This window comes from Heptranchias perlo, chromosome 6, assembly GCF_035084215.1.
Source record: "Heptranchias perlo isolate sHepPer1 chromosome 6, sHepPer1.hap1, whole genome shotgun sequence".
NCBI lineage: Eukaryota > Metazoa > Chordata > Chondrichthyes > Hexanchiformes > Hexanchidae > Heptranchias > Heptranchias perlo.
In genome coordinates, this window is record NC_090330.1 from 7,016,873 (window position 1) to 7,031,380 (window position 14,508).

General features: G+C 44.6%; 1 protein-coding gene across 1 annotated transcript in view; it reads left to right on the top strand.

Moving 5' to 3' along the window:
* The window catches only part of nlgn4xa (neuroligin 4 X-linked a), a 181,002-nt gene that overhangs the window by 59,418 nt on the left and 107,076 nt on the right, over positions 1-14,508 (top strand). Inside the window, exon 3 of the mRNA XM_067985695.1 lies at positions 14,263-14,412. Within this exon, the coding sequence (XP_067841796.1) occupies positions 14,263-14,412 (150 nt within the window). The remainder of the gene's footprint in view (positions 1-14,262; positions 14,413-14,508) is intronic.

Consider the following 14,508-nt stretch of genomic DNA (forward strand, 5'->3'; position numbering starts at 1 on the left):
ACGTTCAACAGAAAAACTCTTTTGGCTCCTGCGAAAACGTTTTACAATTAAACACAGGAGGCAATTTATTCCCATCTCCATACGGCACAGAAGGAGGCCATTCGGCCCATCGTGTCTGTGCCGGCCGAAAACGCATTTTGAAAATTAACTGAAAACACATTTTATCCATATGGGCGAAAACGCTTTTAAGGCATTTGCTCCATTGAATAAAACTGATGAGAAGTTAAGGATGGCTTGGTTAGGGAGGACTAGGCCTTCTAAAACCTGTAAGTTGACTTGACTTGAGCCATCCACAACATGGGCTCCATTAAAAAGGGCAGTGTGATGTTACGTTCCCCCCCAGCAGTACGGCCAGAGTTTCCTCCTTTACACTGGTGGGTTCCCGCTTGAATCCCACGGGGAGCGCACAGATCATGCTTAGATGGGCCAGGGCTGGGGTGGAAATGAAGAGGTGGGTGGAAGGCCTGCCTTACCGGAACTTTGCCCTAATGAGGAAATGCCCTCCTTAAAGTCATGAGCTCTACATTTGAAGTTGTGGCGAGCCAATAACATGTAAATGAAGTTAAAAGTGACAAGCTATGTGCGTCACATGGGTAGTAGGGGATGACCACGTGCTATTAATGTAAGAAAGAAAGAACTTGCATTTATATGGCTCCTTCCGTGACCTCAAGACGTCCCAAATTGCTTCACAGCCTTTTGAAGTGTAGTCCCTGTTGTAATGTGGGGAAACGCGGCAGCCAGTTTGTGCACTGCAAGGTCCCACAAACAGCAATGAGATAAATGGCCAGATAATCTGTTTTGGTGATGTTGGTTGAGGGATAAATATTGGCCAGGCCACCAGGGAGAATTCCCCTGCTTTTCTTCGAAATAGTGGCATGGGATCCTTTACACCCACCTAAGAGGGCAGACAGGGCCTCAGTTTAACGCCTCATCCAAAATAGTCCACGGGGACGGGGGAACTAATTGAATTTTATCCCCACTGAGATTGTGCCAGCTGTAGCTCGTCATCTGGAATAATCTACTCTAATCCTATTTCCCCGCCCACATGATTTTATATTCTTCCTTCTCAAATTCGTAACCAATTCCTTTTAAATGATGACTTAGTCTTCGCCTTTTTAGCCACTTGCGACAAAACATTTTGTATTTTAATAGTCAAACAAAAATTCTGCTTTTTTTCACTGCTCCTAAAAATCATTTCACTGGGCGGGGTATGAGGTGGCGGGGGGAGGGTGGGTTTGACCCCCCAAAGTTTTACATTCATACAAAGGGTAGAGGTGGGAGCAAAGCAGCAAGTCCAAGCGTGCTTTGTGAATGGCCAGCCCCGCTGTCAGTCATTCACAAACTATGAGAGCGGTAGAAGCATACTAGGGATTGTAGGCACACTAGGGATTGTAGGCATACTAGGGATTGTAGGCATACTAGGGATTGTAGGAATACTAGGGATTGTAGGAATACTAGGGATTGTAGGCAAACTAGGGACTGTAGTTCCTCAGGGCAGTGTCCTAGGCCCAACCATCTTCAGCTGCTTCATCAATGACCTTCCCTCCATCATAAGGTCAGAAATGGGGATGTTCGCTGATGATTGCACAGTGTTCAGTTCCATTCGCAACCCCTCAGATAATGAAGCAGTCCGTGCCCACATGCAGCAAGACCTGGACAACACCCAGGCTTGGGCTGTTAAGTGGCAAGTAACATTCGTGACAGACAAGTGCCAGGCAATGACCATCTCCAACAAGAGAGAGTCTAACCACCTCCCCTTGACATTCAACGGCATTACCATCGCCGAATCCCCCACCATCAACATCCTGGGGGTCACCATTGACCAGAAACTTAACTGGACCAGCCACATAAATACTGTGGCTACAAGAGCAGGTCAGAGGCTGGGTATTCTGCGGCGAGTGACTCACCTCCTGACTCCCCAAAGCCTTTCCACCATCTACAAGGCACAAGTCAGGAGTGTGATGGAATACTGTCCACTTGCCTGGATGAGTGCAGCTCCAACAACACTCAAGAAGCTCGACACCATCCAGGACAAAGCAGCCCGCTTGATTGGCACCCCATCCTCCACCCTAAACATTCACTCCCTTCACCACCGGCGCACTGTGGCTGCAGTGTGTACCATCCACAGGATGCACTGCAGCAACTTGCCAAGGCTTCTTCAACCTAGAAGGACAAGGGCAGCAGGCACATGGGAACAACAACACCTGCATGTTCCCCTCCAAGTCACACACCATCCCGACTTGGAAATATATCGCTGTTCCTTCATCGTCGCTGGGTCAAAATCCTGGAATTCCCTTCCTAACAGCACTGTGGAAGAACTTTCACCACATGGACTGAAGCAGTTCAAGAAGGCGGCTCACCACCACCATCTCAAGGGCAATTAGGGATGGGCAATAAATGCTGGCCTTGCCAGCGATGCCCACATCCCATGAACGAATAAAAAAAAAGGCAAATTAGGGATTGTAGGCACACTAGGGATTGGAGGCACACTAGGGGTTGAGGGAATACTAGGGATTGTAGGCAAACTGGGGATTGTAGGCTGCTATCTTGTTGAGTTTCCAGCTGATATTGTTCTAGGAAACTGCATGAACGCGATCCTCTCTCAGAGTGGCACAACCTTTCAAAGGAAAACATGGCAATACATTTTAAACACAGAAAATATTGTTGTATAGGTTCTAAACCTTACATATGTATTATATATAGAGCGTACCCTATGTAATAGTTTTATGTTACTGGACTAGAGGTATGGTAGTTTGAGAATTTGAATTCAGTATTTAAAAAAAAAACCTGAAAGTAAAAAGCTGGTGTCAGTAAAAAGTGACCAGAAAGCTGTCGTATTGTTATAAAAATCTAACTGGTTCATGGGGAACACAAGAACAGGAGTAGGCCATTCAGCCCCTTGAGCCTGTTCCACCATTTAATGAGATCATGGCTGACCTGTATCCTAATTCCATTTACTTGGCTCCATATCCCTAATACCCTTGGCTAGCAAAAATCTATCGATCTCAGATTTAAAATTATTAATTGAGCTGGCATCTACTGCTTTTTGCGGGAGAGAGTTCCTCACTTCTACCACCCTTTACGTGAAGAAGTGTTTCCCAACTTCTCTCCTGAATGGCCTGACTCTGATTTTAAGGTTATGTCCCCCAGCCCTAGTGCCAGTGGAAAAAGATTCTCTCTACTACCCTATCAATTCCTAAAAGCCTCAATCAAATCACCCCTTAACTTTTTATATTCCAGGGAATACAAGCCTAGTTTTTTAAAATTTGTTCATGGGGTGTGGGTGTCACTGGCAAGGCCAGTATTTATTACCCATCCCTTAATTACCCTTGAGAAAGTGGTGGTGAGCCACCTTCTTGACAACTGAGTTCAGAGGGCGATTAAGAATCAACCACATTGCTGTGGGTCTGGAGTCACATATAGGCCAGACCGGGTAAGGACGGCAGGTTTCCTTCCCTAAAGGGCATTAGTGAACCAGATGGGCTTTTATGACAATCCAGAAGTTTCATGGCCACTATCACTGATTCTAGTTTTTTTTAATTCCAGATTTTATTTAATTAATTGAATTTAAATTCCCCAGCTGCCATGGTGGGATTTTGAACTCATGACTCTGGATTACTAATCCAGTAACATAACCACTATGCGACCGTACCCCTATTTATGTAATCTCTTCTCATAATTTAGTCCTTGGAGCCTTGGTAACATTCGGGTGAATCTGCGCTGCACTCTTTCCATTATATCCTTTCTAAAGTGCGGTGCCCAGAACTGTACCCAGTACTCCAGATGTGGTCTAACCAGGGCTTTGTATAGCTGTAGCAAAATTTGTTCCCCTTTATGTTCTGGCCCTCTAGATATAAAGGCTAACATTCCATTAGCCTTGTTGATTACTTTTTGTACCTGGCTACTACATTTTAGTGATCTGTATACACGGACCCCTAAATCTCTTTGGACCTCCGCTGTTCCTAGCTTTTTAATATTTAAAATATACTCAGATCTATCCATTTTTGGTCGAAAATAGATGACCTCACCCTTACCTGCGTTGAAATCCATCTGCCACAGTTTTGCCCTAAGGACTAATGTACTTTAGGGAAGGAAACCTGCCATCCTTACCCGGCCTGGCCTATATGTGATTCCAGTTGCACACCAACGTGGTTGACTCTTAACTGCCCTTTGAAGTGGTCGAGCAAGCCTCTAAGTTGTACCACCACCTTCTCAGGGCAACTAGGGATGGGCAATAAATGCTGTCCTTGCTAGCGATGCCCACTTTCCGAGAATGAATAAAAATAAGATTGTCAGACAAACTTTATTACCAGGGCAAAGTTTATTGAGAGGCCAAGATGGCAGTTAAAAGGACTTTAAAAAAAAACATTTGGAGCAGGATTTTCCTTCTCTGTTGTATTTTGTGGCATTTGTTGACTGATCATTGCTGATTGGTTGTTTTCATTTCTCCTTAGTAGTTTTTTCATTGGAAGTTTAAGACTGATACATTCTCTACACATCTAGTTGTGATTTGTTGTTGTTTCATGAATATGAAGTTTCAGTCAATCGCGTGAAGGTGGGAGGCAGAAATCTGCAACCGCCACACAGTGTGACGCAGAGGTGTGACGGGGGAAATGTGATGGCAAGACATGCAATTGAGGCAAGGAGCGGGGGAGATGAAATTGGTTTTCACTGACAGCGAATCGGCAGCCCATTGTACACCACGGCCATTTTCTTTTTAGTTGACTTCAATGGATAAGAAAATCGGGTGCGGTATAAAAGGGCCCGTCGATTGGCTATGAGCCCATTTCGCGCTACTGACGGAGACCCCCAAGGACTCCGAACTTCTGCAGGGTTCTCCCAATCTCCTGATGTAGCCTTGGCGGATTGTCAGAATCCCCGGGGAGAGAGTAAATGGTTAAAAGCCATGTTCCACTGGCTATCTCCCACTGGAGATCAGGGTAAACTCTGCAGAAATTCAGGCCAAGGTGTTTATATAGGTGGATAGACATTGATATAGCTATTTTTGCTTTGCATGGTAGTAATAGGCCAGTGAAACATATATAAAGTAAATATTTGGACAAACTCTGTTTAATATATGTCAATTATCAGTTTCAATGAGACTTTTCTTTCAAATGTTTCAAGCAAAGAATATACTGCATTGTGAAGATAATCCCTTTTGTTAGATGAACATTAATTACTGCAGTCAACACAAGGCGCAATCTTGACATCCTCTGCTTTATGTTTCTGGACTAATTTAATGAAAGACCCATTGGAAGTGTACCATAATGGAGCTCTTTAATTATCATATATAAATTACCAGCCCAATGCATTATAATCTTGGCTGTGCCACTGAATCAAGTTTATATAAAATAAAAGAAAGAAAGAAGCAAAAGAACTAATTCTTAATTGGGAAGAAAAGGGATAAAGGACACCATGGGCATGAAAAGAAAAACCAGGAATGCCGGAAACAAAATAAACATAAAGAGTGCTGGAGCTATGTCAACAGTACCTTTGCCTCTGAATCAGAAAGTTGTGGGTTCAAGCCCCACTCGTGGATTTTAGTACATAATCTTGGCCGAGACTCTCGTACAGCACTAAGAGAGTCCTGCATCATTGGATGTACTGTCCTTTGGATGAGAACACCTCTCAAACCTGCGACTTCCACCACCTAGAAGGACAAGGGCAGCAGGTGCATGGGAACACAATCACCACCAAGTTCCCCTCCAAATCACACACCATCCCTGACTTAGACATATATCGGCCGTTCCTTCATCGTTGCTGGGTCAAAATCCTGGAACTCCCTACCTAACAGTGCTGTGGGAGCGCCTTCACACGGACTGAAGCGGTTCAAGATGAAGGCTGAAGGGCAACTAGGGATGGGCAATAAATGCCAGCGATGCCCACATCCCGAATTTGTATGTGATAATTAAATATCTCTATCATGGTTCACTTCCAATGGGTCTTTCTTTAAATTTTTTTTAAAAACGAGGTCTTACCTGCCTATTCTAGGGCACTATTCAAAGATGAGCATTTTCTTGTGCCTAAGGCCAATATTTCTTCCTCGACCAGGAACAGATTAGCTGGTCATTCACTTCCATGCTGTTTGTAAGATTTTGCTGTGCATTCCTGTGTTTGCCTACTTAACAGTCAATGCACTTCAAAGAAATGTCACTGTGTATGTATTGCCTTGAGGTGTTTCTGAGAGACATAATAGGGCACTGCATAAATGCAAGCCTTTCTTTGAGCATCTGAAAGAGAATAGATCAATGTTTCATTGCAAAACATCTCCGGCCTTTTCTCTTTCAGATGTTGATTGACCTGCTGAGCATCTTCTGCCTTCATTGTTCATACATGACTCCATATTTATACACGTAAATTGACTGTACAGAACATGACTTGCGATGCTGATTGTGTGTTATTTTAGCCAAGGATCCACGAGTTCTATGAATACAGTGTGACACTGGTAGCCGCGGTGGTTCTATTTACAAATTGAATCTGCTGAGAAATGTCAACCTTTTAATTGTATTAAAAACCATTTACTCCCTGGAGGCAGTTGGAAGTCTAGTGGTTCCTTTTTGTCCTTTAACTTCGGGAAACAAGAGTTCAAATCCATCAGACTAATGAAATGAAAATCTCTCTCTACTAGCTCTAAGAGTCCTAAATGAATTAAGTTTTGGGGAATCTCAAAACCCGGAATGGATTAGCACTTCCATTTTAAAAAAAGTGGTTGAAATTAGTTTCATACAAATGTGTTAAGCGTTTGTAAATTAATACTTTGAAAAGTTTAATTTCAAGATATTAGAAAGCATAAATCTTGGGATTAAGAAACACTGTTGAGGTAGAGTTTTACTTTAGACGTGCCTGTCCTAAATGTATTTGCTGCTGACATTGGGTATCGAGTGTGGGAAACTGTTCCATTCACTATGATATCGTTCACTTATACCGCTTGTCTTCCTAAGCATAGAAATTCACCAACAAAATTCACAGGGTCTCTTTGGGATCTAACTGGCTTAAGATGGCATGCCTGACAAAAGAAGATTGGAATCAAACCAATCCTATATGGGATACACGGTAATCTGATTCATGACCCAGGCAGGTCTGCAGTATTCTGTATGTTGGTGATTGACCAGCCAGCCTGGCTCATTAGTGGGACCTGTCAATGGGAGCTGGGATTCTTCTGCTTGGCACCAGAGAGCTCAGCAAACCAATGCCCGAGCAGGTAGAGTGGCACTGGCTGAACAAACATGGGAACCTTACCAATGCTTTGTGCTCATAATCTGCAAGGCTTTAGCTGTTTAACCTCCAGTAGTAGTCCTGCACACACTTGGGGATCCCTAATCCTTGAATCTTGCCAAAGCGCTCCTAAACTCATACGTACCCCACCATGTCAGGCAAACAGAAACCAGCTGCGTGGATTCCCCAGTAGGTTGGTTTGGAGACTATTGAGCAAGATGATAGGTTTCTGCATGCATCAGACACCCGACTGACCAAAAAAAAAGGAGAGATTCACCGGGAAAGTGCATTAATTAGCTTCCCTAATGTGTTTTAGTTATTTAACTGACACATTGAACATAGACACTCATTTCCACTAAAGTGGCATGGCACACAGTTGCTCTAGTGAATTGCTAAGGACCGATGGAGCTATGTGGGAGGCGGAATTACAATGAGAGACACTTTTAAATGTGAAGAAAATAAGTACTTATATGATTATCCCTCAACCAACATCATTAAAAAACAGATTATCTGGTCAATTATCTCATTGCTGCTTGTGGCACCTACATTACAACAGACACTACACTTCAAAAAGTACTTCTGTAAAGCAGTTTGAGATGTCCCAAGGTCGTGAAAGGTGCTATGTAAATTCAAGTTTTTTCCTTATGAAGAAGGTAATATGAAGATGCAAGGAATCGAATATCTAGTCAGGAACAACACTTAGGATTAGATGGATCGGTATCGATCATTGAATGCTGTGTGGAACATGGTGGCTTCTGAGCCACAGGATCGGTCCTGACTAGTCAAACGAAATGTAAAGAAGGCAACTATGTAATGTAGGACTTTGGTTTAGATAGGTATCTCAAAGATAGGCAGTTTTCTCAAGTCACTTAAGGAATGTTCAATGGGAATTTCCTCGGGACTTCTCCCGCTCCGTCATGTACCAACGAAGTTACGGTGATGAGGAAATTTGCCCCCATTTTCTCCCTACCTGCACACTCCATCCAGAGAGGTCAATGAAGTCATCCTGTCACCTCATTTTGGGTCCACACAACAACCGCTACCAAACCTTTCTAACCCTAAAAGTTCGGAATATGGCCTGAATTTTCTCTCTTCCAGTCTTCTCCCCTCCTCTCCAGAAGGCCCTGGCTCACGTTGCATTACGATTTTACTGGCACTGGTAACCCCCTCTGGGCGCCCTGCCCAAGCAGCCATTTTTCATGTGCCAATTTAGATAGTGAGTGTTGGCAGGCTATCGAACCATATGGGTGGAACCTGTTCCCATCTGCTTGACACATTCACGCAATTAATTTTCAGTGGTGGGGTGGGGAGGGTGGTTGTCACTGGATAGCAATCAAGGGTATGGGAACCTTGCAGACTTTGTTCCTCTCTAGCCTAGGGCCACTGAGAACAATTTTAGCGCACCGACAGCTGCCTCAGCTGATTTGTTTTTACCATGTGTAGAAACCAGTTCATGATGCTTGAAAGTTTATAGTTTGTCTGGTAAACTCTCTCATTGTAGGAATGCATCCCACTTAGCCAGAGAGATCAGGCACACATTTGACAAGCGGCAAGTGTGCGTATGGTTTCTCCTGCAGTTCAACCAGCTAGACCTTCTTCATGGTCGCCGGGTCAAAATCCTGGAACTCCCTCCCTAACAGGGCTGTGGGAGAACCTTCACCACACGGACTGCAGCGGTTCAAGAAGAAGGCGGCTCACCACCACCTTCTCAAGGACAACTAGGGATGGGCAATAAATGCCGGCCTTGCCAGTGACGCCCACATCCTGAGAAAAAAATGTGTAGCATAACAGCGCAAATTACCGATATGCTTCCTGCTGCTTGTCCAGCTAGGAGTATCTACATGTTACAGTGTAGATTCATTAGCGTCTGCTTTTACCTATTTGTCCCTGAGCTGAGCTTCTGAACGCATACCCGCTCCATCACAAAGACCGCCTACTTCCACCTCAGTAATATCGCCCGTCTCCACCCCTGCCTCAGCTCATCTGCTGCTTAAACCCTCATCCATGGCGTTTTTACCTCCAGACTTGACTATTCCAATGCTCTCCTGGCCGGCCTCCCACCTTCCACCCTCCATAAACTTGAGCTCATCCAAAACTCTGTTACCCGTATCCCAACTAGCACCAAGTCCCGTTCACCCATCACCCCCTGTGCTCGCTGACTTACATTGGCTCCCGGTTCGGCAGCACCTCCGATTTAAAATTCTCATCCTTGTTTTCAAATCCCTCCATGGCCTCGCCCCCTCCCTATCTCTATAACTCTCCGAGATCTCTGCGCTCCTTCAATTCTTGCCTCTTGTGCATCCCCGATTTCCATCACCCAACTATTGGCGGCCGTGCCTTCAGCCATCTAGGCCCTAAGCTCTGGATTGTCCTCCTTAAACCTCTCCCTGTCTCTCTCCTCCTTTAAAACCTACCTCTTTGACCAAGCTTTTGCTCATCTGTCCTAGTATCTCTTCATGTGGCTCAGTGTTAAATTTTGCCTGATAACGCTCCTGTGAAGCGCCTTGGGACGTTTTACTCTGTTAAAGGCGCTATATAAATGCAAGTTGTTGTTGTTATCGTAGTAGATACTGAGCCCTGGATAGCTGAGTGTGTGTTATTGTGCACAGCCGCTAGGTAACACCTTCCAGAGGTTCTTCTGCAATGTCTCAGTTTCCTCATCAGTCATATGATGGCCATTTGCTTTCAGTGCAGTGGGAAGGAACTGTGCAGCGTTCCCACTGACTTGGTGTTCTAGATTTCCAAGTGAATGCTGTCAATCAGAGGGTGGATTAACACGCGTGTCAAGGGCCCAGTAAAATAAATGGCCCCCTGCCAGGAGCCTCCTGCAAATAAGCAGTTTCATTTTAGCACAGCTTATTATGATATGATTTGGTTTATTATTAATGCAGCATGTAAACATTCTATGGGCCTATTTCTTGGTGGGTTTTACTATGCGTTTGTTTTTCAATGGATCGAGGTGGGGGTGGGGGGAGGGGGAGGGGGGATAGGCAGTGTGTGGGGGATTCAGAGAGTCCCCATTACTCCACTCCAGTTTTTCAGAATCTCCATCTTTGTTATTTGGTTATTCAATTTAATTGGATTGTGATTTTTCAGCAACATTGGGCCTCTCAGCTCTTGGCTTTTGGGATTATTTCTTTGCTTGTAATATTTAAGTTATATCCATAAGATTTAATGAGAGCATCCTCCTGCACTGAGCATTTCTTCAGTGGGCTGTTTTTCTCAGCCTGTAACACTCAGGGTAATGAAGGATTTCCACCTTATTAGAGTTTATATCCAATCTCGCTCAAGAAAATTTGCATTCAGGCTATTAGGTCTGGTTTGCTTGTTCATTCACAATCGAATTCTTATAATTTCATTCCAACCTTTCCCTTTCTGCATTGCAACCTTTCTTATCTGTCTCCATTTTACCACGGTGGTCATTACCCCTCTGAACTTTCCTTTCCAATTCCCCTAAGCTCCAAACATCAGCTGTCCTTTATTCTCTTCATTCTACCTCCACCTTCATTGTGCTGAAACTAAACTCTTTATACCATCTCTTGCTCTAACGCATTCTTTCCCAAGCCCTCAAAACCATGGAACTCCTTACTTGTCAAGTATCAGCCATCAGGAGGTCGTGGGTTCAAGTCCCAGTCTAGAGACTTGAGCACATAATCCAAGCTGATACTTTGTGGCAGTACTGAGGGAGTGCTGCACTGTCGGAGGTGCCGCCTTTGAGACTTTAAACCGAGGCCCCATCTGCTCTTGGATGGACGTTAAAGATCCCATGGCACTATTTTGATGTAAGGAGTCTTACAACACCAGGTTATAGTCCAACAGCTTTATTTGGAATCACAAGCGAAATACATCGCAGCAGGAGGACTGTATCTGCGTCCTTCCGCACCTCAATACTGGAAGCTGGCTCTGCAACTTGCTGTGTCACCAATGCACTGCCTTCGGAACAAATCATCGGGGAGAAGAATTCCTCCAGTCGCTAAGTGCTAGAGACACGGTCAATGCGTTTGTGACGACTCCCTCTGTTTGAGATTTCCAGATTCTGGGTTAACAATTTCTTTAGAAATAATGAATGGATCGGGGGAGGGTCTAAGTTCAACGGGGGCAGTGGCCTAAAACTGACCATAGCGAATCGGGAGCCTGTTTTGTTCCCCCGCCCCCCCCCCCCCGTCCGATTTTCCATTGACTTCAGTCGGGGGTTGTGTAAAACTGACTGCCGGGTCACTATCGCCTGTTTTGCACGACTATCAAAGACGGATTTATATTCCAGGAAGCCTTAACTCCATTTAGCATAAATGTAAGGAGTCTTAAAACACCAGGTTATAGTCTAACAGCTTTATTTGAAATCACAAGCTTTCGGAGGCTTCCTCCTTCATCAGCTTCCTCCTTCGTCACTCACCTGACGAAGGAGGAAGCCTCCGAAAGCTTGTGATTCCAAATAAAGCTGTTGGACTATAACCTGGTGTTGTAAGACTCCTTATGTTTGTCCACCCCAGTCCATCACCGGCATCTCCACATCATGACTATTTTGATGAAGAGCAGGGGAGATCCCCCCCCCCCCGGTGTCCTGGCCAATCCCTCAACCAACATCACTAAAAACAGATGACCTGGTCATTCATCTATCTCACTGCAGTTTGTGGGAGCTTGCTGTGCACAAATCGGCAGCTGCATTTCCTACATTACAACAGTGTATACGTCGAAAAAATTGGCCCTATTAATGCAAGTCTTTCTACCCTCCTCGTGCTCCCTCCTTCCCACAAGGTTTTTAAAACTCAAGCTTAGGATTGCCCAACAACCACATCTTGATTCACATTGTCCTCTCTCCTATTTTTCCCAGTCTTAGTGAGGTCCTGGACTATGGGTCTTGTCCCAGGTTTCTGAACACGTAGATTATCTTTGCTGGTGACATTGATGGAGGCTCCTGAAACCTATAAGGTTGCCACTTATTTTTTTGCCGAGCCCGACGGTGGGGGAGCAGGATGACACGGTGGCACCACTGCTCGGTCACCGACCTCCATTCTGCCAAAACTTTAACGTCTCATTTCTCCGTATCTCGAGAGAGAGTTAAGTGGGGGAATTCCGGTTAGTTTCTACAAATTTCCAGACGGCCCACTCAAAAAAAAACAGACTAGTTCAACCATTGGAGACAAATCCAAACATTTGTTACTAGTTATTTTTAAGGAGTCCTTCAGGTCTTAACCGGGTGCTGTTAGCCTGTTTTTTTTTTTACACACTTCCACTGATAGCGTGAGCTTGAAGCGAGGGGAATCTCCAGCTCAGAGGATTCTGTTTTTGGTGCGACTGATTACTTTAATTAGAAGGACCATCGTTTAATAGGCGTGGATGTTTGAAAATCATCGACTTCTTTGCTTTTAAATTTCTGATGGCTCGATTATTCTATTGTTTTTTGGAATCGTGCTAAAAAGACCAATTTTTTCTTTTGCTGTTGACTTGCTTGGCAAGAATGCTCGTCCCTTTGGTGAGGAGGTCCGTTTTGTAACTTCTTTTTTTTATGTCAGTTTAAACGATTGTTTCACGATATCAAAGCCTCGCAGAAGTCGACATTTTTTTTTACCATATTATTATAAATATACGTTTTTTTTTTGGAAGTTTTTTTTTTGGTCTTTAAAAATAAATGTTCACTTCTTTCTGGCAAACCGTTGCTGTTTTTTTGAATTCTCTTTTTCCTTTTGTTCTCCTCATCTTTTTTTTTGAACCTAGGAGCCAACACAAAGAAACAAGCTGATGATATAACCAGTAATGATGGTGGTGAAGATGAAGGTATTTTTTTTTGTGCTCGAAACCCCCTGATGCATGAGAATCGACCTCTTGAAGTTCCTCCAACCCATTTTTTCTTTATCTTTACTTATGCATTCCGTGTGCATTATGATTTTTAAAAGAAATTTCTTCTTCTTCATCCCCGAATGCTGACTTGCTTTACAGAATAAACTTCCACTGGGGTATAGATGAACAGGATTTCTTTGTGCTTTTCCCTTCCCTTCGGTTTTCTCCTCTTCAGGCTCGGCAGCCCCTCCCTCTGGTACCTCGCCCACCTGAGCCTGGACAGTGAGTGTCGGCGGACTATTTGACCGTGTGAGGATCACAGTTCAGCCCGCTCCATGTCCTCGACCAGCATCGCTTATCGGGGCGGGGGGGGGAAACCCACTGGCTGGGAGAGGTTTCCCCTCCTTATCCCGGGACGTCGATGCCGGTCGCACCCCTACTGGCGCACCCTGTCTGAAAGCAGCTAACCCAGTATTGGGGTGGGGGTGGGGAATTGGACCTGGGATCATCCTGGTCCATAGGGCTCAGTTCCACACTGAGCACCAAAGCTACCAGCTGAGCCACGTGGGGAGGTGCTTCTGGGGACAAGTTGAAAGGTTGCCCATGCCCTCAACTGAAGAGCGTGGCATCAAAGATGTTGGGGGCAATTTTAACCTAACCCGCCCGTCGGGAAACCCACGGGGATCGGGCGCAACGCTGGTTTTACAGCCCGCCCGATTTTACTCTCCATCGCAGTCAACCGAGAGCAATAATTGGGCGGGTTGTAAAACTGACCTTCCATCCGATCCCGTGGGTTTCCTGCCCGGCGAATCAGGTTAATAATTACCCCCCAGTGTATGTACAGCTGAACACAATCTCACCTCTGAGCCTAGACAATGAGCGTTAATCGGCTATTGGACTGCGTGAGGATCACAGTTCAGCCCACTCCATTCATCACAACAAAGAACGACAGATTAAAATTCAGGAGAAACGGTGCTTAATGCATGAACTTCATTTCAATCTTCCACCTGTTAAAAGTGCAACATTCTGACTCATTGGAAGAATTATCAGGGATAGTTTTATGTTCTATCTAGTAAGTAGTGGCATGTTTGGAGCCCTGACCATAAAGAATGCTGTGAATCCATTAAACGTTAGCAGTTTGATCCTAGTCCTGTTAAACCCATCATACATCATTACAAGAGATGTGTGTGTGCTCGTATCTGTGTGCGTATCTGCGGGTATTTTAATGGCTACATGTATCTGAGGCCAAGCCTTTTATTTTTTTTACAGATATTCATGATAATGGCCCTAAACCGGTCATGGTGTATATTCACGGTGGGTCCTACATGGAAAGCACTGGCAACCTGATCGATGGCAGCATTCTGGCAAGCTATGGAAATGTCATCGTCGTGACGCTCAACTACAGACTAGGGGTTCTAGGTGAGTGACTGGGCCAACTCCATTATTTCTCAATTGATGGGACTCACAACACATTGACTTTGGACGACTGTTTTTTAGTGCATAAAGGGTGATTTA